The sequence below is a fragment of the Cryptotermes secundus genome, unplaced genomic scaffold (assembly GCF_002891405.2).
Source record: "Cryptotermes secundus unplaced genomic scaffold, Csec_1.0 scaffold1415, whole genome shotgun sequence".
NCBI classification, from domain to species: domain Eukaryota; kingdom Metazoa; phylum Arthropoda; class Insecta; order Blattodea; family Kalotermitidae; genus Cryptotermes; species Cryptotermes secundus.
In genome coordinates this window covers 52,683-80,343 of record NW_019744143.1, presented here as the reverse complement: position 1 = coordinate 80,343, position 27,661 = coordinate 52,683, and the positions used below count along the sequence as shown (strand labels likewise).

General features: G+C 41.4%; 1 protein-coding gene across 1 annotated transcript in view; it reads right to left on the bottom strand.

Moving 5' to 3' along the window:
- The window catches only part of LOC111874594 (basement membrane-specific heparan sulfate proteoglycan core protein), a gene marked incomplete in the record, with an annotated part of 357,246 nt that overhangs the window by 323,360 nt on the left and 6,225 nt on the right, over positions 1-27,661 (bottom strand). The window contains 3 exon segments of the mRNA XM_033755519.1: positions 14,915-15,037; positions 20,014-20,202; positions 27,399-27,521. Coding sequence (XP_033611410.1) covers positions 14,915-15,037; positions 20,014-20,202; positions 27,399-27,521 — 435 coding nt within the window.

The window sequence follows — 27,661 nt, the reverse complement described above, 5'->3', positions numbered from 1 at the left end:
GGTGGGGGCGGTGAAGGTGGTAGCAGTAGCAGAAGTCGCTGTTAACAATAGGAATGGTGCAATTAGTGTCTGCAGACATACCAGTTCGAAAACGTAAGCTCTGGAAAGCATTTCCCTATACACGATGAATCGACCTTGCGTTTGCCAGCCCGTCACCCAATTAGCAGAACCAGCCAGGAAAATCCTGACACCTAAGAAGCACATTCCGTCATTAGTTGCGCAGACTGTTTCAGCAAACCCTTCCGGAAAACTGTTTCCTGTAATTGCCATAATAAACTCATCGGCGAATACAGGGAGCACCACAAGTTAAGTTCCTCCTTTAAACGACGAAGGCGAGAGAAGTTACAGTTCCAGGAATATAAATCCAAGTTTGTCTTCAAGTTTATCTCCTGTTCCTCGAGTTCGTAACCGGTAAGAAAACAGAAGCCTTCATCAGTAAAGTTAAGAAAGAACACTCAACACGTCTCGTTTCACGGCACAAAATAATGATCGCGCTCTTATTATTATGCTATCTACTTACTGGAGTGTATTCCTTGCGGTTACAGAGTACATCGATTTCCGGAATCAGTTCGACGCCCGAGCAGGGTCCTGATAAGCAATATTGATGTTTCCGTCTTGTCCATCAGGGCCAGTAGCTCCCCTAATGGCAGGTCATCAACCTGGCGAGAAGGACTGAGGAAAACTCACATTCGTCTGAAATAATTTATTTATCTGCATTCCGTAAGTATCCGTCAGAATACATATACTGTCACATGACTACTGACGGGGTTTGGAATGGCAATCGGATTTACTTTACACTGCAACACACAACTCGTGACTACAATTTACAGTTCACTATAACATACAGAGTAGTGTTCTAAGACGGGGTCTTCACTGCGTTGCTTTGTCCCAACAGCAGACGTTCCTCTGCTCCCAGGCTCACGTCCTCGCAGGCTGGCGGCCATCTCACACCAACCTCCTGCTCTTCTAACTACCGTCCCAAAACTCCCTCGTAATGGCAGCTGAACGGAGAACATCTCTTCCATTATTGCGTGCGTGTGGCGATCACGTGACGGCTACTAAGCCACTGCCTACGAACGGCTATATCTGCAGTCTTCACAATTCTGGCTTTCATCAGACATGAACTGTTATATTTCAACATGGTCCGTGGCAAAATGAAGGTCACCCTGAAGAATTCACATCTGCAAGTCACTCTTTACACACAAAATGTTGGTACGGTACTACGTGATCGCTGGTCGTGAACGGAAATGCGCCCGCTTTACGCGAGAAACACTTCCCACCGTAAACAGGAAACATTTATTTACGAATACGCTTTGCACCGAGTCCTTCTGCACACAAAAAAGGAACAACAGAACGCTGCTCTTCGGTAATACACTCCTCAAGCATGGTCGGCATTTAGACTACTGAAACCAGTCTCTGAACAAGCGCATGCGCGTCTGCTACCTAGACTGTCATGAAGCTCGACTGTGCTGCTACCTAGTGATACACATGGAAAATCTGTTATGTTTATTTGAGCTGCTTTACTTCCGTCACCCATTTACTGACTCTCCCTCGCAATGCATCATCGAAATTACACAGGGACGGCTAGAAGTGCGACATCGAATCTCGGCTGGGTCACGGGCAACCTGAGATTCATCCTATCCCCCGCCCCCAGCCAAATTACAGGTGCTACCTCCATCACACTTCTACAAATCCTTCCTCATTAATCGTTTATGAATCGTCACACCAACTGGGCCAGTCTAATCGAGATGCTGCAAGATCAAGCGGTGCCTGCAACCACTGCCATCAGCAGCAAGTCCTACAGACCAAGTTCCGTTCGTTTCCAGCGCGCTACAGCACGCGGCCAATGACGTAACTACCGATAGCATTCCATTTACAGGACAAGAGGTCCCGGCTTCTAGGAGGAAACCTGTCCCAGTGCCACTCTGTCCACCATATATTCCACATGACCTGACTTGGGATCGAGCAGCCGCGTTGGGAAGCCGGCCTGAGCTATGGCACGGCCTCTTCTGGCTGTCATTTGCATTAATTCAAGTCGGGACATGTTACAACGGAACCCACGCCTCATGTTCAGCCTTTCCTTCTTTCTTCTTGCCTCGTTTCCGGTTTCTGCTTGGCTTCTTCCTAACGTTCTGTGGCCAGAACTTGCAAAATACTGTCAAGTGCATAAGATATCTCAGGCTATGCTCGTCCCTTTGCGAGGATGAACCCATCCATATATAAACGACTCCTAAACATGGACGTACGAAAGTGCAAATGAAAAATTATGTTACATACACGGCACGATCCGAAACAGTCCTACGTCACAGATACTCGCGCATCGCCACAACCGACAGGTGCATTTTAAGAAGTCGGCCAAGTTTTGTTGAAATCAGGGAGCTATTCCGCAGAACATTAGTGCGAGTCGAAGCAGACAAAAGAGCAGCGAAAACTCGGTTTCGTAGCTATCACACAACACGTCACAACACAAGAGCCAAATTCTATCCATGCTTCCATCTACTGAATGTCGTGTTAAAGGGCAATCCAAGCCTTTCGTCTTACACCCGTCTGTGTTGTTATCATCATGTGAAGCTATTCCTATGTTCCGGTGTATGAGTGACTACAGACGGGGTTGGGATTTGGTAATTGAATTTACTGACCTCTGCAGAACGTAACTACAAATAACCACGGCGGTAACGCTAATTCGCATACTCTGCAGTTCACTACAGCACGTACGTCGTCGTCTCAGTCTCCTGTATCTTCACAGACTGTCGCCTGATAACGGCTTCCAACCCCGTAGCTTCCTCAGCTTCCGTGTTCACGTCCTTACTGGCAAGCGACTGTCTCTCAACTAACTCCTCCTCTTCTAACTGCCGTCTCAAGACTCTCTCGTAATCGCAGCTGCTCCTCGCTATATAGCCCCGACATGGACCGCATAGAAAATGTCCCCCAGCAGTTCTATTTTTGCGTCACTTATCTATCGCACGGCCGACGTAGAGAACACCGCTTCCCAGTTACTCGACTGTTGCGTGTTACGAATGTGTTGTCGAGCAACGGGAGTTTGCATGGCCGTTCCCTAGCAATGGCTCTCTGCTGTCATCACAATTCTTGCCTTCTTCTTTCCTTCAAAATTTTCAAATCCAAGACTTCCGAAATAATGTCAAATGTTCTGAGTAAATATGTAACAAGGCAGGAGAACATTTCCCTGTGGTGTTCTGCATGACTGCAATGTTGTCTCAGAGAATGAACTGCCACAGTAACATGTCAGGCTACGTGACATGGCATTGCGAAGGCAAAGAATTATATAATTCTAGACTGATTCGTTCATGTAAGTTCTCCGTTATATACGGACACACAGGTGAACGTGCAACCATCCGCAAGGCGGCAGCAGTAGCCTGTCTAAATCTCGGATTTTGTTCTCAGCCTGTTACACTCTCCATCAGTCGTTTCCTGGTAACAGCTCTCAGCATTGGAGATTCTTCAGCTTCTATGTTCCCTGCTCTCAAATGCACCGATTAAGTCTTCTCTTCACAGACTGACTCCTTCTGCACTTACCCCTTGCTTATAACAGTTCAGCACGGACCGCGCAGGAAAAACACCGCTTCCTACAATTTCTCTATTGTTGTGTGTGTGGATTCGTTGCCGTGGGAACATGTTTGCCTATGAAGGCGTTACTCAGTAACGGCTGCGTACATCTGCTTATAAAGAATCTGTTGCCTAGCAGCAAATGATTCATTGTCTGCTTCGCGGTCTCTACCTACCTCCTGCATTTACCCGTGCTCTAGGTACTTAACGTAATATTAAAAAAATCTGTATGCATCCAGACTATAACAGGATGATTTCACGGTGTCACAATAGAATTCTGTCAAGGTTCCACGCTGTTACCTGCAACGCTACGAGCAGTGGGAGCCGACTACACGCAGACTGAGGCACCTACACACATACAATTACGTAATTTCGATAGACAGAACAACCCACAGACTCGGCGGTGCTCTTCTCTGTGACAAGTGCACACCCAGTGCTACAGTTTTCTCGTTGCGCTCTCTCGATCTCATTCGAAAAGAAGAGGTTTACTGTCTCTTCAAATTACAACAGACACAAACACACAGACACTCAAAGAGAACAAAATACAATGTAGGGGCAACGTAGTAGAAAAAATGGACAAAATTAATACAGAAAAGAAACAGACATGGGAACTCAAAATTGGGATGACGCGGGCAAAAACCGCCTCATTTGCTGTTCACTAAACAACGTATTTCTCAGGCACTCACGTCTGTACGTCCAAATATGCTATTCCCTTATTCCTCTTTGGTATTGTGACATGAAGCTTGAAAGCCGATATAGTGAAGTCATAATAAACGTTCATTGCTAGGCAACTACTCCGTAAACCATTCCCGGGGCAACGAATATACGAGCAACGATCGAGTGACTTCCGTTGCCAGGGAACGGCGCTGTAAACATTCCTTCCCAAAAACAGAGGCTGTGTTTTCTGCGTGGTCCGTGAAAAGTAGTTATAAAGAAGAGTTCAGGTGAGGCCGTTCATTGATGAGTTGAGTTTCGAGACGCCTGCCTGCCAGAATATGAGCTTTGGAGCAGAGAAACTCAATTGAATTGCGTCGACAATAATGGCCAGAAAGAAATTAGGCTGTGAAAAGATGACTTCATGTGTGACTTGAAGTAACAGTGAGGCTGTTATAAATCCGTTGTCAGGATACGACTAGTGAAGACTGAGAACCCTTTTTTGTGCGCGTGTGCGTGTGCGTGTGTAACGAATCAGCAATAGCGCTGTATTGCCTGTAGTCCCGATCTGTGAATGTACAGGTATAAATGGTCATGAACCCAATCACCCAAAGCACAACCCCGTCTACAGTCACTCCTACACGTGACAGATATGTGGGCCCGGTAACTTCAAAGCGAAAAGCCGCCACTGCACAGCAGTCACACGACGCAATTTCACGAACAGAGGGTAAATTATATTGCGGTGCAGCGGAGATTCAAATCAACTCCAATTGTAAAATTATGACAAGCAAATGTGCACAGCTTAGCGGAAAATATGAAATTCTGGCAGCCAAACGAGATTGGAACATTCGGCAATCAAGTCGGCTCTACAGAAATCCGGATGTCATTGGCGTGACGTCATGCTTTCGCAACTGTGTCGCTGCGTCCAGGTTTTATTCGTTAAGCACAAAAGTAATTCATTGTGAATGTTAAATTCGGACATGTTTACCTTTATTTTGCCCGCTCTGTGCAAGTATCTGATGGTATGCGTTCCCCGTGTAGGAAAGGAGTCAGCAGTTGCTGAGCCACTGAAATAAATCCGCCAGCGGATCTGTTTATAAGCTAATTTAAACAAACCCACTTATTTATGACGAGTTCGAGCCTCTGTCACAGTTCCGAATGAAGTTGCCGTTCTTGCTCCTGCTCTTCCGATCAGAACTTGGCTCCAGACCTGAAATCACGATGCATCTTCGCCCTTCCCAACTTAGCGCATTTGTTTTGGGCCAAAGTCCGAGTTCGTATTAGGACCGCTTTATTTTCAGAATCTTTCTCTGATAAAGAAGAGAAAAGAAAAAATTCAGAAACCCTTCCCTGCGGCACAAATGTCTTCGCTTTCCTGATATAAAATCAATACTTTTCCGTAATGACTGATCCAGCTTCACAGCTTCGTTTCGAACCTCGGTGATTATACAGTGTCCCTGAATGAAAGGTCAGTATTCCGGGAAATCCTAATAGTAGTCATTCTAAGCAAAAACTTGTACATGGAAAAAATATGGAAACAGCTAGTAAAATGCTTGCCTGAATTGAAGTGTTTATTTTAGCGACGTTTGTAGGTGACGCTGCCGTATCTGCCCAATACCACTACCTGTACAACCTCCGCAATATGTTGCAAGCTTCATTTGTTGTCGAGACAGTGTTCGGTGCAGTTTTTAGTGCATCATGTCAGAGCTAACAGAATTCGAACGTGGCCAAATTATTGGAGCCCATATGGTGGGTGCTTCCGTAACCAAGGTAGCCAAGGTTTTTGGTGTTTCGCGCGGCACAGTACCCAAGATTATGACCGTACACAGGACTGGAAAAACCGCATCCGATAAACACTAGCGTGGACGGAAATGTGTGTTGAGTGATCGAGACAGACGAACATTGCGTAGGATTGTGAAGAAAAATAAGAAGTCTACAGCTGCAGAAGTGACTGCTGAACTGAATGTCACGCTCACAAACCCTGTCAGCACAAAAACCGTACGAAGGGAACTCCACAAGCGGGGTATTTCTGGACGAGCTGCAATTCCAAAGCTACTCATCAGTGATCAAAATGCCACTAAGAGGAGAGTGTGGTACCGAAGTCACAAAAGCTGAACTATGGAGCAATGGAAGACGGTCATTTGGTCGGATGAGTCCACCTTCACACTGTTTCCGACTTCTGGCCGAGTTTACGTCTGGAGAATGCCATCCCAAGCTTACGATCCAGATTGTTTGCTGCCAAGAGTGAAACATGGCGGGGGTTCGATCATGGTATGGGCAACCATATCGTGGTATTCTGTCGGACCCATCATTACCCTGCAAGGTCACGTCACTGCCAACGACTATGTGACCATTTGGGGCGACCAGGTCCATCCCATGGTGCAAACTTTGTTCCCCAATGGTGATGTCATTTACCAAGACAACAATGACCGAGTTCACACACCTCATATCGTCCAGGGCTGGTTTTCTGGGCACGAAGATAAAGTGTCACGTCTGCCATGGCCCACACAATCGCCAGATATCAATATTATTGAGCCTTTGTGGTCTGTTTTGGAGAGCAATCTGCGTGCGCGCTATCCACCGCCATCATCGTTAACAGAAGTTGCCAATGTTTTGCAGGAAGAATGGTACAAGATTCCCTTACAAATCATACAGAACCTCTATTTATCCATTCCAAGGAGAGTGCAAGCCAGAGGTTGTCCTACATCATATTAGCCACGGTAATGTTTTCTTTTTGGGTGTTTCCATATTTCTGTCCATCCCCCTGTACCTGTGTCCTGTTCCGAAAGGTTTCCGAGATAGAACTATTTCACTGTACAGTTCCAAAACTGATGATAAGAAAGAGATATTATGTACTGTTTCTAATAGCGGTATTTATTGTTCAAGTGACAAAGTTAGTACAGCTTACCTAATATAATACATTTTCGAAAATTCCACCGTCAACATCAATGCACTTTGCAACTCTTGTGAGAACATGGCGTGTTGCTCGTCTGTACAGTGTACAGTGTACTGTACAGTGAAATAGCTCTATCTCGGTGCAACTCGTGTGAGGACATGGCGTGTTGCTCGTCTGTACAGTGTACAGTGTACTGTACAGTGAAATAGCTCTATCTCGGTGCAACTCGTGTGAGGACATGGCGTGTTGCTCGTCTGTACAGTGTACAGTGTACTGTACAGTGAAATAGCTCTATCTCGGTGCAACTCGTGTGAGGACATGGCGTGTTGCTCGTCTGTACAGTGTACAGTGTACTGTACAGTGAAATAGCTCTATCTCGGAAATCGTTCGGAATAGGACACATATACGTACATACACACCTTTTTCTTAGATTGACCGATACCACCATACTGACTTTTCTAATTGTGACACCCTGTACAGTGGTCATACGATGATTAAAAGGTGGTACAACTGTGAAGATAAAATAAGTGTCAACGACACTGTGCACAGAATGACATAAAGCTTTGCTGGCTGTCTGTCTGTCTTGAAATAAAATCTCAAATACTGGGCTACAGCGCACGAAGAGAAACATAGCAAACTGTCTCATGATAGCCGGTGTTTCTACCATCAACATTTCAAAATATACCGTGGGTGCTTTCGGATAATTTAACGCCCAGACCTTCGTAAATCTCAGGACACAACACACATTCATAACAACGGGAGCAGATAAAATCGTGACGCATTTTTTCAGAAACACAGAAATTCGTCGCTAATACGGACCGATTGGGGGGACAAGTCAATAGCATTAAGCGATAATCTGGATTAATAAAACAAAAGATGACCTTAAAAGACAAAAAAAAACTTAGGAAACAAGTAAGTGGAAAATTTAATGATATAAGTACTGCTGATGAACATAAAAAAAAATCACTGTAGAGTCTTCACTTAAACACTATAAATAGCATGCAGCTGAAATCCAAGGTCTCCTACACCCAGCTCAAGCCAGTCTTGGACATTTTCTTCCGTGATTTCAGTGTCTTCAGCTGCCCTGAACACAGCGTGAAAGTTCTCATGCTCCTAAATCCTATGTGTTTTTTTACAGTATGTACTCAACTGTGAACAGAATTCTTTATTTTTCATATTCCGATCCGGATTAACTGTCACCGGATTAGCGAGGGTTTGCTGTATTGAAGCGTTCGTCTACTGATGCTGTATTCAGCGGAAAACATTACAAAAGGTCCCTTGCTCCATCCTGCGAACGAGACGGGTGTCGGGACAACACTCCCTGTCAGCCAGCGCAATCCAAAACACCGAGGCCTATCTCTACCTTCCCGTCATACTCGGTGCTGCGTGACTTCTGCGACATAAACACACAATTAATTCAGTCAACCAAAGAACTTTTAACCAGGTTTAACGAAGGCACTAGGCAGCATATGTATATATATATACATACCAACTGCCTATTTACTGGTGCGGTCACTACAATGAGTAGCCTAAGGGTTTGTAGACCGGAGAATCACGATTCGATTCCCGGCAGGGATAACACTTTCNCATCCACATTGGCAATATTAAGTTCCAGCTGTCCACGCTCCCGCGGGGGTGGATGCACGAGGTTTAGCTAAGCGGTATATTTAAATTATGATCTTACTGAAGACAAGTGCCCTGATGACCTCACAATTACTTGCTCTGCGCTGGCCACACCTACACCACATAAACACTTACCGGTTGTGCCCGCCCTACTGCAATCTATGTGGTAATGTACATATGGTATACAGGTATGGGGCTGTATAAAAGCATCAAACACAAAAATAATTAAGACTTGAATCCAAATTCTTGCGCTCAGTAACTAAAGCACCTCGGTATGTCTCCAACTTTACTACGCACAGTGATCTGCAAATCCCATTCGTCATAGAAGAAATACACAGACTGTCAACACTCTACCATCAAAGCATACTCGAACACAGTAACAGACTAGCTGTTGAAATTAGCAACCCACCAGATGTAAGAAGAATGAGGAGACAGTGGCCGTCTGACCTACCGCAACTCGCAGATGAAGATTAAAACCATCACCATTCCTCTTGGAGTATCATCAGTGGATCAATAAATTAGAATAAATCTACTTATTACTCCATATTATCGCGAATATATTGTAAATATGCTATTAATTAAATAAAAAAACAACTGGAGAACCAGAAAAACAGCCGTTGCTAGCAAACGGCGGTGAATCAACATTCGTTTTTAGGCAACGGCCACTAAACAAACAGCTAAAAAGCATTCGCTGATCGGCAACATATTTTAATAAGATCAGACGGCTGCTGCTGGGGAACGGGTAGGTAAAACACGTTCCCGCGGCAATGGATATGCAAGCAACAATAAAGGTACTCTCGGAAAATGGGTTTTCTACGGTGGGCCGTGCCAAGGGGTTATAAGGAGGCACTCCCGTGTGGAGCAGCAATTGTAAACGACAGACCCGTCCTCTCGTCAGAGAGAGCGCCCCACATCAACAAACCCGCATCTGTCTGGCGATTATAAAAATCTGGTCGTAAGCCCCAGATGGGTGCTTTATTCCAAGAAAGACCGGCTGGCTGGCTGGCTGACCGTCGGTCGTAACATAAGACTCGAGAACAGGCATTTCCGTGTGGTGGCGGGGTGGAATACCTCCACCGTATCGCTGCTAGTCACAGGAGACGAAAAGGGAATCCAGTGACTGGGGGTATAACCGGGCCATCCTGTTCCTGAGGGATATAAATACGGGGACCTGGCCCTCCAGGTTGGGGGTCTCGAATCTGACAGTAAAAGGTGGTCATAAGTCCCGTGGGACTCGGGCCTGAGAATTACTGCACTGGCGAGGACCAGCAGCAACTGTAAATGACAGACCATCCTCTCGTCAGAGAGGATGTTACATAAGGAGTATACAGCAAGTGTTAATTTGGAAAATAAAATTACTGGATGCAAGTTTCAAGGGGCTTGTCGCCATGACGAACTGATTGGCAGTAAAAAAAAAACTCTCTCCGACTGTGAAGAACAGGCAGCTGGATGGGAGCCGCCATTCAGAAAGAGGACTGGCCACTGTTAGAAGCCATTAGCAGGCAACTACTAGTGAAGACACTGTGGGCTGGAAAACACTTAGCGTGTTCTTGTGAAGTGTGGAAATAGCGATAGTGATATAGTTATTTGTAGTTACAACCTGTAAGTGGTTACTAAATCCAATTACCAATCCAAAATCCGTCTATAGTCACTCCATGCCACATGACAATGGTATTTTGGAAGGCAGATGAGTCACTTGTCTGTTCAGACAAAACTTGAGATAGTTCCTTCATACCTGCATCATTACGTTTAAAAATGTAAATTCCGATGAATAAATGTATTGTCTTTTTAAAGCTTTTAAATAAAGGCTCTACAGTGATATTTTTGTATTTATTTTCACCAGCACTCCTTATATCATTAAATTTTTTGTATTTATTTCTGTTCTAAGTTTTTTTCTTTTGTCTTTTCAGGATACCTTTTGCTTCACTAACCCTGATGACGTCCCCCTCACCCCAATTACTCCGGATAAGCGTGGGGTTACTGCACTCGGTTCACCTCTATACCCTGATAGGGACCAAAACTGTTGCTACACTACCAAACTCGTGATCGAACCTCTGCACCTACAGAAGTTACACAGCGTCTAATGAAATGCGCAGATGATCAGCAATCATGGCGTACTTTACGGCACTATCGCGGCAGAAGCGTGGACGTGTGTGGGGAGCGCGGCGGCCTCTGTAACGGTCTAGGTCAATCGGCTGAACGTATACACACGCCACTAAACTCACCTGCTCTATATTACGTATCGGCTGAACGTATACACACGCCACTAAACTCACCTGCTCTATATTACGTATATTACACGTTGACTGAATAATACAAAACACGTGATATTCTGATTCGAGATTCGAACTGTTGATTTCCCGAACGGGAGACAGGCTTCATGTCAGACTGCAGGAACACGCTCTACATACTCTGTGGCCTGTAGACGCATTGCTAAAGTAAGAGCAGTGTATACAGGCGGCAGCACAACAGCCGTTTCTAGGGGAACAGCTCTGTGGACACTGTGCTTCCCCCGGCAACGACACAACACGAAATAACGGAAGTGACGTTTTCTGTGCGGTCCATACCGAGACTATGTAATGAGATCTTGGGGGCTCGACACCCTGACTGACTGACTGACTGACTGACTGACTGACTGACTGACTGACTGACTGACTGGACTGACTGGACTGACTGGACTGACTGACTGACCGACCGTCAATCGCAATGTGACTATGACTTTGACTTGATTACGAAAGAGAACCCGTGGAGGCGGGGTCGAATACCTCCACCGTGACCCTCCGAGTCGTAGAGGGCGACAAAAAGGGAAGTCTCAAATTTGAGACAGTACAATATGATGGCAAGTCCCAAACAACTGATCCGAGAAAGACTGCGCTGGCGAGAACAAGCAGCATATACAAAAGAAAGATCCGTCCTCTCGTCAGAGAGGGCGCCCCACAAAAACAAAACCGTAACTGTCAAACAGTAATAAATATCTGGTCATGGGCCCCAGGACTTAATGACTGACCGTCAGTCACAATGTGACTTTGACTTGAGCCTCAAGGAGCTTGGCGCCAAGAACTGACTGGCAAGTAAACCGCCAGTCGTAAAGTAACTGTGACTCTGAGTTGAGAGTTACAATTGTGAGAAATGGGAGGTACGGGGACAGTTCGGGAACCCAGTGGAAGGGTAACGTTCGCAGGTGGAAGTCGTTACCAGGCAACGTGACTGGGAATTGCACGCGCGTTTGTGTTGTGTGTATGTGCGTGCGTGCGTGTGTGTGTGAGAGAGAGAGAAGGGGTATTTAACGATGCTACAAACATCTTGACTATAAAGAGCCGAATGGCAGGATTACTGATGAATGGTAAACTGGAAACGACTTGGAAGGACGCGGTTGTTTCCTAATCGATGTCCTATCCCAGAACTTGTCTCCTAAGTACAAGTCCAGTACAGTACCCCTACGTTAACCCGCTCTGTATGGCGCTCATCAAGAGCACAAACTTGCACAAGTACACAAAGAATGTTGACAGTAACTTAGGGGACACTTTCTAAGTTCGCAGGGTCGCCATATTCGTACTGACTTTCCTGTCACAGCGTTCATGTGCATTTCTGTTTACTCATAACAGCACTTGACTTGGAAGGCACCGAGACTCACACAAAGTGCCATCGTGCAAGGCATACAGACGCGACGCATCCTACTTCCAGTCACCACAACGGTGCTCACGACCTTTCGAAGATGCAAGTCAGTTGGCCCCGGTCACGGGTGCACTGCAAACCCTCTCTCGCTAGGAAAACCAAGCTACTACAGATCTTGAGGTTTCCAAAGCCACGAAGTTATCACAGGCTACTTAAATTTGCATAACCTGATTGGGAGGCAGGCGGCCGCGATAATTAACAAGGAGCGCCAACCCTCTGTTCAAGACTTCAGAAACCCCCTACCTCCTCCTTCAACCGCAATTTAATCAAAAAGCGGCGTCCGTACTTCAGGACTTGACTGGCTTTGTGCACTGATGTATGGGCATGATCTAGACACAGCAGACAGTACAGAAACGGTAGCAACCACCTTCAGCATTGTAGCATGAACATACAAACCGCCTTGAACATCACTGTGCAAACATTAAATCGCCTTTAGAAGTGTTGTATAAACATGCATGGGATGTTGCTGTATTTAGAGATAACCACTTATTAAACTGTTACATATAAATATTTATTGTACTTGTACAGAATATACAGACGGCTTCTGTTCGAAGAACTGACTGTTGCACATTGTTGATATGTAGGGTGAATAATTAAGATGAAGATAATTTCTCACAGTCAAAGCTTTGTTACGACGAAGGTCAGTCGGACATGCAATAAAGCACCAATCTGGGGCTTAAGAACACCTCTTCATTATTGTCAGAGAGTTGCAAGCTTTGTTGTTGCAGCGAGCTCTCTATGACGACAGGAAGGGTCTGTCGTTTGCCAGAGTCACAGCCAACAGGAATACGTCTGTTGTCAGTATGTACAATTTAAATTTTACATGTTATTAAATGTATGTATATACAACAAATACAAGGCCTCTATAAGTCCAGGGTCAGTACCGCCTGCTAAAACAGCAGTCTAGTCAGTTAACAATCGTATGCTTGACTGTCGCCAAGTTTAAGCCTCTTATATTTCTTGCATCTAGGTTTTGCCTTGTCCAATATTGCGAACATTTGCATTTTCATGATTTTGTATGACATCTGCGTGTTGTCTGCATAATTTTGTTATATAATCATACATATATGGAAGTTTGATAGCCATGTGCAAATTGCAGACCGGTGCACGCCTTGGAAAATCTCCAATGGTGCGGAGAACCTTGTTTTGCAGGCGCTGTAATTTCAGTAGATGGTTGTCTGCCGCAAACTCCCAGGCAGAACTAGCATAAATCATGATACCCCTAATGAGTGTGTTGTGGAGGGTCAATTTAAGATGAGAGCTTAATCACTCACTTTTGAATAGGGAATATATTTTAATAAATGTTCTGAAAGCCTTGGCTTCGATCAATTCTATGTGTAAACTCCATGTAACTTTCTAATCGAAGATTACATCGAGATATTTTACTCTATCTACAAATGGAATATATCTTCCATTCAATGTAAGATGAGACACAGGCGGATGACTGCGAGAGAAGTAGATCTTATCTTCATTAATTTCGATATTCCAGTGCTCACACCAGGTCTCCACTGAGCTGAGACCACACTGGGGTTTTCAGACAACAAAACCCTCCTTGCGATCTCTCAGGTACAGACAAGTGTCATCAGCAAAGAGGGCTAGGTAAACACCAGGTGTTTCGGGGGCATCATTTATACACATATTGCACAAAGTAGGGGATGGAACAAAAATCTGAGGAGCCCTGCTCAAATTTCACTTGGCATAGACATTTAGCCTTCTACCAAAACACTGTATTTGCATTGTGGAAGAAAGGAGCTAATGAGCTTGATCAAACTGGCTGAGAATTCCAATTTAGGTAACTTACATAGCAAGCCAGAGTGCCATGTGACATCAAAGGCCTTTTTGATGTCCAAGAACACAATGGCCATAGACAATTTATTGTTGAAATTATGGGTCATGTGGTCCATTGCAATGTCGCGCTCTGACATGCACAGAACCCCACCACTCACTCTTACTTCGATACAAAAATTCGTCATTTCATGTTATAGTTAAGGAATATACTAGAAAACATCAAACCACTTCACAGCTAAGTGTACTGGAAGTGTCACTTGTCATGCATTTTGTGCAGGCAAGCAACATTCAGGCTGGAAACCACCAAACCCAAAATCAACCTTTACATATGGCAACTAGCAATGACAGCACCTAGATTCAAATCACAAATATGTGGCATCTTAGCTTAGTCCTAAAATCTCTTCTGGTTTGTAGAATGTACATCACACAACTAGCTGGAGCACGAACCTGGACACCATAAAAAAATTGTGTTTTCAACATGCACTTATCAAGACAGCAGAGTTCATTCAATCATAACTGCATTCCTGGGTCTCTTTCAATGATGTCTACTTGTTACAAGATGATCTATGCAGGGATGTGCACAACCGTCCTTTCAACATACATGTGTGCAGAAGGTCCCCAGTATCCTGTCATTCATTCTGAAGCATTCCATCTTACACTCCTAAAAGCTAGATGCATGCTTCAAGCAAAGAACTACAAGTGTTCTGGACTTACCAACGGGTGGAGGTGGGCAGTCCTGCTCATCTGTACCATCGGAGCAGTCTGGGTGTCCATCACAGCGTTTTGATCCCAAGATACATCGTATCATGTCACAAATGAACTCTCCTTCACCACACTCTGTGAATGTCCACACAGTCATTGTGTTACTGGTGCTCAGGCAGGGGTAACAAACCTTACAAAATCTTAAAATTAGAGTTCTACATGCTACATGTTCAAGAAATTCCTGACAATATATAAAACTCGAGGGTTCGTCGCCATCATCAAAAAAGTCATCACTTAAAATCAAATTACATCTCAAAACTATTTCTGTACTATCAAACGAAGACCAACTTTCCTCTGTACCACAAACAATAATGCACTTTTGTTAAGGGACCAAGAAACTCGTTTTGCAGCAGTTACAATGGCCATAGTCAATTACAATGTATATGTAATATTTACACTTATCTCTGACACTGATCAGGACAGAGGTATATGTAATATGCTTCTGTGTTGCCACTGCTTCCATCCTCTTTGAGTGTCACAATGAGACATTATTTACTGCTGCCTGATTAAACCCAGCACAATTAATTACTAAGCTGGCATCCTACTGACCAGTAAAGTCACAGCTGTCTGACAACAAAAGTGGTCCATGCAACTCCAGAAACACTGTATTAAACATAACTCTCATATCAAACAATATATAACATCTGTGGCAAGGAATCAGTCATAAACTCTAGGGTATCATGATGTCATCACAGAACATGGCCCATCTCAAACACGCACGATAATATCTGTGTCGCTGCCAACAGCCACTCTGTATCCTCAGGCACTGATTCACTGGACACAGTGTCACAGGGTAATGCATCAGAAATATCTTGGTGTGTCTGAAGTGGGGACTTCAAGATTACCACTATCAATCCTCAGCCAGCCCACTTCAATCCAGATCACATAACAACATAACTTGCTAACACAATTGTCCCATCTACGTCCGAGTTAAGTCCATGCAGCAGATTCTGACTTGAAAAACTACTCAGCACAGCAAAAATTAACTGAACCCCCGTGGTTCGTTTCTGTGTTCATAAGTGTCCACCATTGGAACCCAGCCTGAGTCCATAACCTTGTGCCCAGGTCTCTCACAAAGTACCTCTTCAGTCTTTGTCACCTGTCACGTGTGTGCTACAAAATTTCACTATCTCAACCTCCATGATTTTATTAACCTAACTATATCTAGCCATATCCTAAATATCTGTATCATATCAATGATCTGCTGTTCTAAATGATGTCTTCTTGTAAGGTAATCACAATGTCTACACATTACTCCTTTCTCTCAGACCCGGCCACAGCTCAGGTGGGCAGACACTGGCTAGGTTTCTCTCCAAGTATCTTGGATTTTCACCCAGTAATCTTCATTCTGCACTGCTCTATATTATCGTATCCTTGATCTGTAAGTTCGAGACTCCATTTTTGACTCAACGCTTGGCTGGTCACAAAGTAAGAAGTCCTTCTCTTTCTTCTGTCCTACCCATCTCTCCATTACCAAATTAATCACCAGAAAAACATATTAGAAGTACAAACTGTGAAGCCTTTCACTACGTAATTTTCCTCACTGTCCTGTTACTCTACCTCCCTTCACTATAAAATTCTCCTTGGCAATGTCATCAATCAGAAATCTAAGTCCTCTACTTTGCTAGGCAGACAACAGTGGTCCTAGCAGTAGTAAAAACATAAGTAATAAGAATAATAATAATTACTATTATCACTACTGCTACTACCACTGTCAGTACTACTACTACAATCACCAACAACCATCAACATTACAGATCTCTTTTAACATATTTGTAATTAATAACATGCTGCACATTATTATGTGCTATTAATCCAATTTCATTGCCTAGAAATGAAAGATAAAACAGATCCTGCCAAAAGAACTGAACCAGAGACAATATCAACACACCCATTTAAAATTAAACATATACTCACATAAATTTTGATATAGTCTTACATTAATATATTTACTGTTGTCTTTATATTAAATTTCTTAGGAATTTGTATTACAGACATTCTGTTACGGTTTGCTTCTCTCACTGCTAACATGAAGCCACCAATGGATAAAAACCAGTGCAAGGCACAGACTAAAGTCAACTTAGAGAAAAATCCTGATGCCTTTGTCAGATCCTTGTTCTGGTAAATATTCCATCATCTTGCCTTATTTAACTCCCTTTTATGATGTAATTTTACCAGACACAACCAACAGATTAATGATGTCTAAACACAGATTATGTCATCACATGTTAAATGTAATTCACGCAGTATCTTTATGTCAGAGTATCTGTTGCACACAGCATTTCTGAACTGTGACCTGCTCCCATCTTCAGATAATCACATTCACTCAACTGCTCACAACATGCTCATTACGGTGCTCATGAGGCCTATCAGATAAAGGTCCCTGTGTAATATAACATTTCATAAGATGCTGTACCTTTTTACACTAAGAAGCTGTTAGCTCATTCCCCACTAAGCTGTTTTTGACTGCTTACTCAGTATATTCCAAACTAACCGCCATCCATAACCTGAGGATGCATCATGCTGTAGTGACAATACAGGACTAAATATATATAAATGTATGCACACACACATTAAGGTGGTAAAAAGAATGCATGTGAAAGTGTGACTTCATGTAAGTTGTGCCAAACATGCATAAGAGACTTTAATCATTTCAATCGATTTGAAATATAGAAACATATTCTTCATTTCGGATGCTAAAAAGTAAAAGTAAGTAAAGGTATCCCTGTAACAGGTCATGGAGGCCCATAGGATTGCGAAATGTTAAGGTTCCCACATTTTCTAGACAATCGGCTCATAGATGTCAGCAAGGCTGTCAGCCCTACGAGCCAGCCACATTTTACACCCAAGAATATTCCTGGTACTCATTTCTGTTAGAGGCTGCGTCAACCCCAGGGCCAGAAGGATTAAGTCAATTGAAAAAAAAAAATCCAATGACCTCATCATGACTTGAACCCGTGACCTTCTGGCTTGTAGGATAGTGCCTCAACCAACTACACTATCGCGTGCTCCTTCATTTTGGATGCTTATAATTACAAATGTTTACGTTTATTACACATGCTCTTTGCAAGTCTAAGATGCCACCAGAGCTGGAATTCAATATCCATCGGATGAAAATGTTTGGAATGTGCAACAATTACACACAACTGCTTCACTGCTCACAGTTACTATAAAAACACAATGAAAAAGTTTGACCTTTCATAACATAACATCCAATCAGTAACTGACCAATGGGAAGAATGGGTTCATGTCATAATCCAATAAAATGTGGTTCCTATTGAACAGGTTCCAACAAAAGACAAATGCAAGTAGGAATATACACAAAATACCTACATTTGACACTAAAGATGGGGAAATATTTTTCAGTGTGCAAACTCGACCAAACTGAACACCACCAATAAGTCAATCAGTAATCCTAGTGTGAACTTCTCTACCTTGTTCACAACTCAGGCTACCGATCCAGTTCACATGTGCCTCCACTGCCCTATTCTCCATTCAATTCGCATTCCCCTCCTCAGTTGCAAAGTAACAGCCCTTCTGAGCTCCGCTGATTTCTGGTACCTGGCATCAAGAGGCCAAACTTCAAAGTTGTTACGGTTTCTCAGTTTGTGGTTGCCTCCTGATTGGGCAGTCCAGTCTCTCTGTGGTCTGCAAAGGTAAACTGTTTGGTAATTTAAATTCAGGGGGGTTTTCACTTTCAGTGGGCAGACTCTACTGAGGTTACTTAGTATCTTTCAGGACACCTGGCATTATTTTATTGTTGTTTCAGTGGCAAGAGTCTCCATCATCTTCGACTGCCGTCTAAAGAGTCTCCCTCAACTCTCAACTTACTGCTCACTAGGAACTCCAAAACTCAACTGAACTCTTCTTTATAATCCCTTTGCATGGCCCGAATAGAAAACGCCGTTTCCAACAATACTCCTATTGTTCACTGATCCGTTGCTTAGAAACGGGTTCTATTTTAGCATGTGTGTTCCTCTCTGTGGGAACCTGTTTACCGAGCCGTTGCTTAGCAACGAACTATTCCAGCTTTCAGTTGTCATGTCACATTATGTTTACTATCTTCCATGTACAGTTTAGTCTGTATGGCATCCCATTCAATCCACAGCAGTTCAAACAACTGACCAACACATCCAATGAGAATGGGGCTGTGCACTTGTATAAAGCATGAGTAACTTACGCCAGCTGTTACAATCAAACCTGGTAGCCATTCAATGCCAAAGAATTATGCGATGCCGCTGACACTCACATATCTAACGGATGTGGTACCAAGCAAGTGCTGGGATGTCTAAGGTTCAACCTCAATCTTAACTAATCCCAGGATGCAGTGTTTTGCAGACAGCAACAGTCACTCAGCCAATGGAATCTGAAGATTCTTCATCGCAGTCATAACTAAAATCTGTTCTGAACAGTTTTAATCCAGTTCACATTCTCAGAATGCATTTCATTAAGATCTTTTTTTTTAATTATGATCTCTTCCCACAAGGTTTACCAATGCAGACTTTTCTTGTTTTTGCTTATCCCTTATGCAACGTATGACCCTCCCCCTCCCCCAAATAATCATCAGTCATCAATCATCAATACTCTCCTCCTCCTCTTGTGCTAATCACCCTAATAATATCAAAGAGTGCAAATCATAAAATTCCTTGGTAATGGTAATCTCCTCCACTCACTTTAACTTCGTCTGCCACAGATCCAAACTCTATCTTCAGAACACTGCCATAAAGGCCCTCAATATCTGCAAATTCACGTTTGAAAAATACATTCTGAACTGATTTTGGCTGGCATACACTCCCTAAGTCTCAAGGAAAGGAGAACTATAATAATACTGTCTTCCTTCAGTAAATGAGTGTCATTCAACCTTAACAACAACTCTCCTGTCCCTATGAAACCTGAAGGACCAAAATCAACACACAATCCTTCATGGGGACTCCACAACCTTGGTTCCTGAATAATGAGAAAGAATACCCTGAAGATGGCAGCATGTCTAAACTCAGAGACACTTGGTCCAACAGAACTCATAACAAGCTTATATCCAGAAATATCTGTACCCGATTCCGGGGGACAATTGGCTTCATCATCTCCACTGGGACAGTCCGGTACGCCGTCACACAACTGCACATTGCAGATAGACACGGTTCCATCAGCACACCGGACCTTATCATCGGCCCGACACCGGTCGATGGTGGGTGGGAGTCCTCCTGGGAACGCTGTACTAGCTGGGGATGTTGATGTGGGAACTGAGAGGGAGACAGATAACATGCTACAACAACACATGCCCTGTTCATGCTCAGACACTGGCGGGGCTCTAGATCTGTTTTCCGGGGGCCTCTCGCACACACATTTCTATCAGTTACATCACACCACCTAAATTAGTAACTTCACTTCAGTCATGATCTATAAGGAATGTGATGACCCCCCCCCCCATGAGCTTCACTGCACCAATGGCAAAGCAGTTAACATCCCACCATTATTTGACTGGCAACTTCGATAATGCAAGCCTTAAAATTAATTTTGATAGTGATTTGATTTCTAATCACAGAAACACTGACTTCCTTGAAAAATAATGACCTCTGCCAGAACTTTGGGAAACATATTTGTCCAGCAACCGTCCTCATACACGAGCAGTGAAGCTGCTAGTATGGATCTCCCATCAATTCAAACACTACGAGTATATGAAAAAGTTAACTCTTTAATTTCATTTTACTGATGAACAATATTTATTACACATCATAAATGCCAACCATCAAGAGATCCTACTGACTACTTGCCCTTCTAAAGTAAATTAGTGTAATTCCATCTTTCTTGATAGCCCTAACTGAAATGATCACACATACATTCATAAGACAAACATTATATTCATAAATTTTGCAATGGTAAAGAAAATAATGATATAAATTGACATTTTTGAGGTTGAAGAAGGGATATGTGTGACAGTAATTTTTATAAGGTAGACAAAATGGAGACAAAGCACATTTTCTTAACAACAGGAATTTTAAGACAAGAATCAGACCAATCCATGAGTCCAGCCAGTACTGCAATGGGGACAGGAGAATATTTACACATGCCAATCTGCAACTGTACAACACATAACAATTACAATAATGCAATATGACCAACACATTCAGCACTATCCTAAGAGGACACTTATTTAACTACACAGACCGGGATACTGTCATTCATATTCAAGTCAAACGTATGTTTCACACACAATTTCTGGCACTGGCATAACAAACAAAACGTTATCAAGAAGCCCTTAAAACACACTCAGGGACCCTTAAGTTTTGGCTGCTGCCTAATTATGTGACAAAGAAGGCCAGTATTTTTCCTATACCAGGCTAAGATATGGTTTTCAACTGAATCACAGTTATATGAAGTTTACAGTGACATGAATGGTCAAGGCAACATAAAGAAGATAACATGCATGTGCTCAACAGAAGCCAAACTGTATAGTATATCACAAAAAGGCACCATTCTTGTAAATAAACGTAACAATAATTAATGTCAACATCTGGTTATTACTACTGGAAAGCCTTTGTAAGGACACAATCAACACAACATGCCTAACTACACAGAAATGCTGAAGTCACAGTAACAGGGACTAGTCTGATACATAACATGTGTGCACACGTGCGTGTGCCTGTACACATACACATAATCAAATAAACTTGTCTAGTAACATCAGGACATAGCAAATTAAAATGTGATACCAGAAGCATTAAGAGACTAAGAGAGATAAATAAATTCTTCTGACCTGGCCAGTCATGTAAATTCAAAGCATGTCTCAAGTTTCAGAGATCACATTCACCTCCGCCATCAGCAAATGACACCATGATTCTGACTGATTGATACAGAGAGGATATCAGGAAATTTGGACTTGTATTCTGAACTGATGAGAATATTTTACTGAATATAAGTGGAATGCCAAAGAATTCAACTTTACCTGACACACTTTTAGACTCATACAAATTTATTTACTGAAACATCTCTGAAGAGTGTTGAGGAAATCCAAGGTCCCTATCCCAGAATTTGCATAGGTTCCTCAGATGCATATCTGCTTTCTTTCAAATCTTTCACAATTCCTACGAAGTCATTCAGCATTCTTTGATCATCATGCCATTCAAAGCTGTGTAGTTCAGCTACTGGCAACACTGTATCATAATCCACAAAAATTATATTAAGGCTTTACTGTAAAGCAGCAATTCATTTTGCTAAATTTGAAGTGAAAATTAAAATCAGATTATAAATTGTAATACTATAAACATTACAATAATACCAATCACTGAACAGTGTGCCCAGCACAGTCATGAATCTAATGCCTCCTATTCAGTTCGCATGATGGCCTTAAGAGAAACTTCAAATTTAAAATTTTATCATCTAGATTCTAGAGTGACATTATGACTTCTAGATGACTAGACAGATGACAGGCAGACATAACAAAACATGATGAACTTTATACTCTTAACTGCTGCACACCCTCGGAAGGAGAGAAAGTGGTAACAGAGGCATATGCCTCAGAGAGCCTGTTCCAATTCAGCAGTATCTATATATGTGCTGTACTTATGTAGGGCCCTGGTTTCTCCTGTTTTCATTTACATCAGTTAATCCATCATTTATTAAACTGACTCTCATGTAATGTGAGTCATGCTGGGACACCTACATTCTAGAAGTGACCATGCCATAGCTTAGGTGGTTAGTCACTGACTTCCAGAAAAGGTCAAGTGGGATATACTCGTATGGCAGACAAAATGGCATTGTGGCGATATTCTCCAAAAACTGCAGTTCTCACTGTCAATTCTCAATCCACCAACTGCTCTGCATTCATTACTCATCTTATCACCAGCAGTACACAGTCTCAATACTGACAGAACTGTTGCATAACAAAAGGAATGGAGAAGACAAGAGAAAAAGTGGTCTCAATGGCAGTGACCATTCAGTCTGTCGCAATACAATTTCAAACTACTGTGAAAGCTAATGTTTTCTTCTAAGTGAGAAACATGATAATGAGAAAAGTTCTGAGAAGAATTTATGATTCTTACTTTCCTAGACACTTAAAAAAAACACACACACACATATATGGTTTGAATAACATGTAAAAATGAATCATACTGTTTACAGATGCATTTCTGGGCATGCTTTCCAACATGTTAAACTGTCAGATATAAACTCGAAGTACTGCAGACAACATGGCCTCACTTCCCAGAAGATTAGTATCTCCATATCTGCTGTTGTCAGAACCTCAAATCTAACAAATTCATGACTGTTCATGCAAGCTAACATGAAAATCCTAAAATAACAGACAACACACACATAATATATAAAATATTTTCAAAATGAAAAACAGATTAGTGGAGACATTCATGATGACACTATACACAAAAACTATCCAGGCCACTCCGCTTTATGAAATTCATGCTATAGAAACCTAATATATGTACCCAAAAATTTGAGATGGCTCAAACCTGAAGAAACAAATGCGCTGAGGAGAAAAGGTAATTTTATATTGTGTTTGTACTGCAAGGCATTATGATAGAAAATAGCATAATATTTTTGTTGCTTTTAGATATGAATTCTGAAGAAAGAGATCAATTATAACAAATTGGTTTCAGAAACTAAAGCAATAAAGTGAATTACTAAAATGATTTAGGATGCAGCAACTGTGTTGACAACGATGACATAAATAATAAAAGAGCACAGTATCAAGGGATATGAGGAACAACAAAACGAACCTTAAATAAGAAAGCAACCAAAGAAATTCAACTGAAGTTTTAAGAAGTTTTCAGTCTTGGCTGTCTATATTCTATTATAGGGTTCAAAGTTATGATTTTGTGAAAACTGAAATAAAATTATTTTCAGAGTAACAGATTTACTTCATGCTGTGGAGATATGTATGAGAGAGATTATAGTATCAGATCATAAAACTATAAAATTACAGATATTTGCAATCCAGGATAAAATGTCACAACATAAAACATTTAAGTTCTGGGAAGAACTAATCCCCTACTTTCCTTTAATATGACATGGACTCAGAGAAAATTATGTGTCCAACAGTAAACCAGATGAAGCAGGTTGGCTTATTCTTCAACTCTGAAAATGGAAGCAATATATTTATCCAAAACGTTGGTTGCACATGCATTTTTTGTAACAGGAACATGTTTACTGAGCACTGCCTAGCAACAACAGGGGGGACAAACACGTGGTGCAGGAAATGTATGCTAACAAGAGAGGAACTGACAAAGATGGTATTTTCTCTCCAGGCCATCTCAAAAGTTACTTAGGGAGGACAACTGTCTGCTCATGAACTCGAGGTGAAATTTACACAATTAGATTTAACCGAATTCCAGTTCAAAAACACTGTATGAGAACACTGTATGAGAAGATGTACTCTGAACATGCCAATATATTGGCAAGATTTAACCCACTCACAGTTTGTTTCTTAATGCAATATGTATGCCGCATTTGTAACCTGAAGACATCAGATTTCAATTATGGCCAAGACCTCATTATCCTCACAGCCTTTTCATGTTTTCCCAATTTCAGCATGCAGAAGCTGGGAGGGTGCATTACAACTTTAATACAGAACTATAAAATAACCACAATATGCATATCTCTTCTCCAACCACACAGTGGAACATGCAACAGTAAAGACATGTGGGGAAGGGTACAGTCTCTACATACTAAGAACACAACACAACAATCACATGCTTCACAATATCCTGTACATACTATGTGAGTTAAGATATTTTGGTGGGCTGAGGATTATGTTTATAGGTGGTGGAGGAAAGTTATTAAGGACCCTGACTTTTAAATGTGTTTTAAGTTCCTAATGTCAGCAAAAGTCTTGGACTCAAAGCCAATACAACTGGGTATGGGATCAGCTGCCAGCAGTGGAATGCAATCTTTTTCCCATGTGAGACACAGTGGTGCCACTAGATGAGCATACCATTTATCCAAATAGACCATTAATAGCAACAAACTTTTTAAATACATTCGACAGATTATGGAATACATCCTTATTAAAATCAAAGTATCAGCTTTATCATCAGGTGCACTACTCGTGACAAATTAGTATAATTATTTTCCTTCTATCAGAATTTCTAAAATTCAATGACTTCCTATACACCAAATTTTCACCTGAGGGCCAAGTTTACAACGAGCAAAACTGTCAGCTCTTTCTAACATACTAAAAGGAAATTATTATAACCCACTAATTCAGTAAAGAATGACTGTTCAACCATACTTCAAACTGAACTTGTCAATTAATTGTATTCACCAAGTCTGAGATGTGTCAAACATCAAACGTATACCAAATCTTTACTAGTATTTATACAAAGTCTACTTATCTGCAAGATTATGAGAGTGTCTTGATCAATTTTCCAAAATTGCTCTCATATTTAGTGAAACATTTCTGGATTCAATGTAAATTTAGCTGGAAACGCTTGGAAGGTGAATGTTGTTAGGCCACCAAGGTCCGAAAGCATCAGTAGGAACATTATGCTTCATAATACTTACATTTCAATTTCACAAAAATTTCTACACAAAACAAGATAAATTTTTCAAAGTCACTACTTAGGAGTCATGTGAAGTTGTGGTTAGAATCGTAAATTTTAATACTGTGACAGAAAAAGTGATAATAGTTTTCTCTGAACACTAAAAACCATCACCATCATCCTTTAGCATTTCCATTTGCCAATGCTGATCAAAAAAGTGTCAGGGAAGTAACTATGTATATTTGGGTGACGATGGTATGCAGTTATGTACCTCACATACATCATAGCCTATATAAAACTTAATTTCACTTATGTGTTAAGCAAACTATGTACAAGTTAATATAATACAAATCATTACACTAAATATTATAATTAACAGTTAGTTACCAACAAACTCAGAACACTATCATTAATAATAATGGTTATGACACACTACTAGCTACATTTTAAATATATTATTGTCACATGAGTGTTAAACATTAATTTCACATATGTACAAAATGAATTTGTCTTATCTTCGCCTGAAATAAGAAGTTGTATGAATATGACAGTAATCACTCACAGAATCTCTAAAGCAAAATTGTATATACATATATCGTTCCCACATAATGAAGTCTTAATTAAAATGTAGGACCTTGAACTCTGATAAATGTAATCTTTACTGTTCTGCATAATAATCACATTAAGAATGCTTAATAAATTAAAATCTGTCAATGAATAAATATTAAGTACTATTTTCTCATGAAAAGCAAAGCTTCAAGTCATTTATATGTGAATAATATACATGTCACTCGAAATACGAAGGTACTGACTAGATCCAATCATGTATTTCAAACATATTCCAGCATCATATTTGTCTGAATCACTGTACACAACACATGAGTAACACTAAATGTAAAATACAATTAATCATTAAAACCTCTGTTTCACAAATAAAAATCAAGGGCAAATATCTGACTAAAATTTTGGATGCATATCTAATGCTTCCCACACATTCTACATGTCTTGCCTAGCTCATCCCTCTGGCCTTAAGCACGCTAACAATATCATATACATCCTATAAACTCTTCAGTATGTACTTTTCCCAAAAATATGATAGCATGAAACCAAATTAAGAAACAAAAAAAGTGCGTATAAGCAGGCCCATCTAATATTAGTCTTAGTTTAATCTTCAGTCTCTCTTGGCAAGACGCAAAAAGATGACACGTTCAGAACTAAAAACAGCAAGAAATAACAGAGTTAACCTGCTTTTAGCATTATCATAAACTTAATTTTAATTTATTACCGCGATTTTCATATACCTAAATTTTTCCACATTCCAGTCATTTTATGACTGACTTTGTATTAGATTTTGCCTTGCATTCCGTTTATGAGAGATAAACAAACATACAATTTGAAGTTTTTGTATTTATTTCTATACCAACCTACTTACCAACTGCTAATAAAGATTTGCGTTCTATTTTAAAGTGTTTTTGGTTCTGCTTTATGTAATATCAGCATAGACCAGAAGTTGACGTGTTATGCTACTTTAATCATTCTAACATTATGCTGCAACAATTATGAAATCACTATAGCTTGTCGGGCACTTCTACCATCATCATCATTATCATTATCATCTAATGTATATGATACCGTGAGAATTACAGGGATTCACATGTTTTGCCAGTATAAAATATGGCAGATGATGGGGACAAATTTATATTTTCATTCTACAGGTATTACTGTAATAAAATATGAATGTTCAATGGCATTTGAATGATATCTTTATGAAATCTGAAACTGACATACAGAGGCTCTTAGCATTATATTTCTGACAAATTGGTTGCAGCTGTAAACAGGATCCATTATCATCTCAACAAATCCTATACAAAATCCTACTGAAAACCTGTGGTGTGCATATTCGCAAGCATGGGCCTGTACTTAAAGCACTAGCCCAGGGTACTTACTACAGCCAAATTCATCTGAGCCATCTCTGCAGTCTCTCTTTCCGTCGCAGCGAGTTTCTTGTGGCAAGCACTCACCACTGCGGCATACCGTCTCATTTGGCTGGCATGGAGGGGGAGGGGGGCCTGTGTAGGTAACAGGTTGAGGAGAAAACATAAAATAATAAAATCAAATGTAATAATTCAAGAGTGGCAATGTACTACTGTACAACAAATCCCATTTTAATTCACACTAAATCTTTGTACTTCACAGTTGTACCATTATG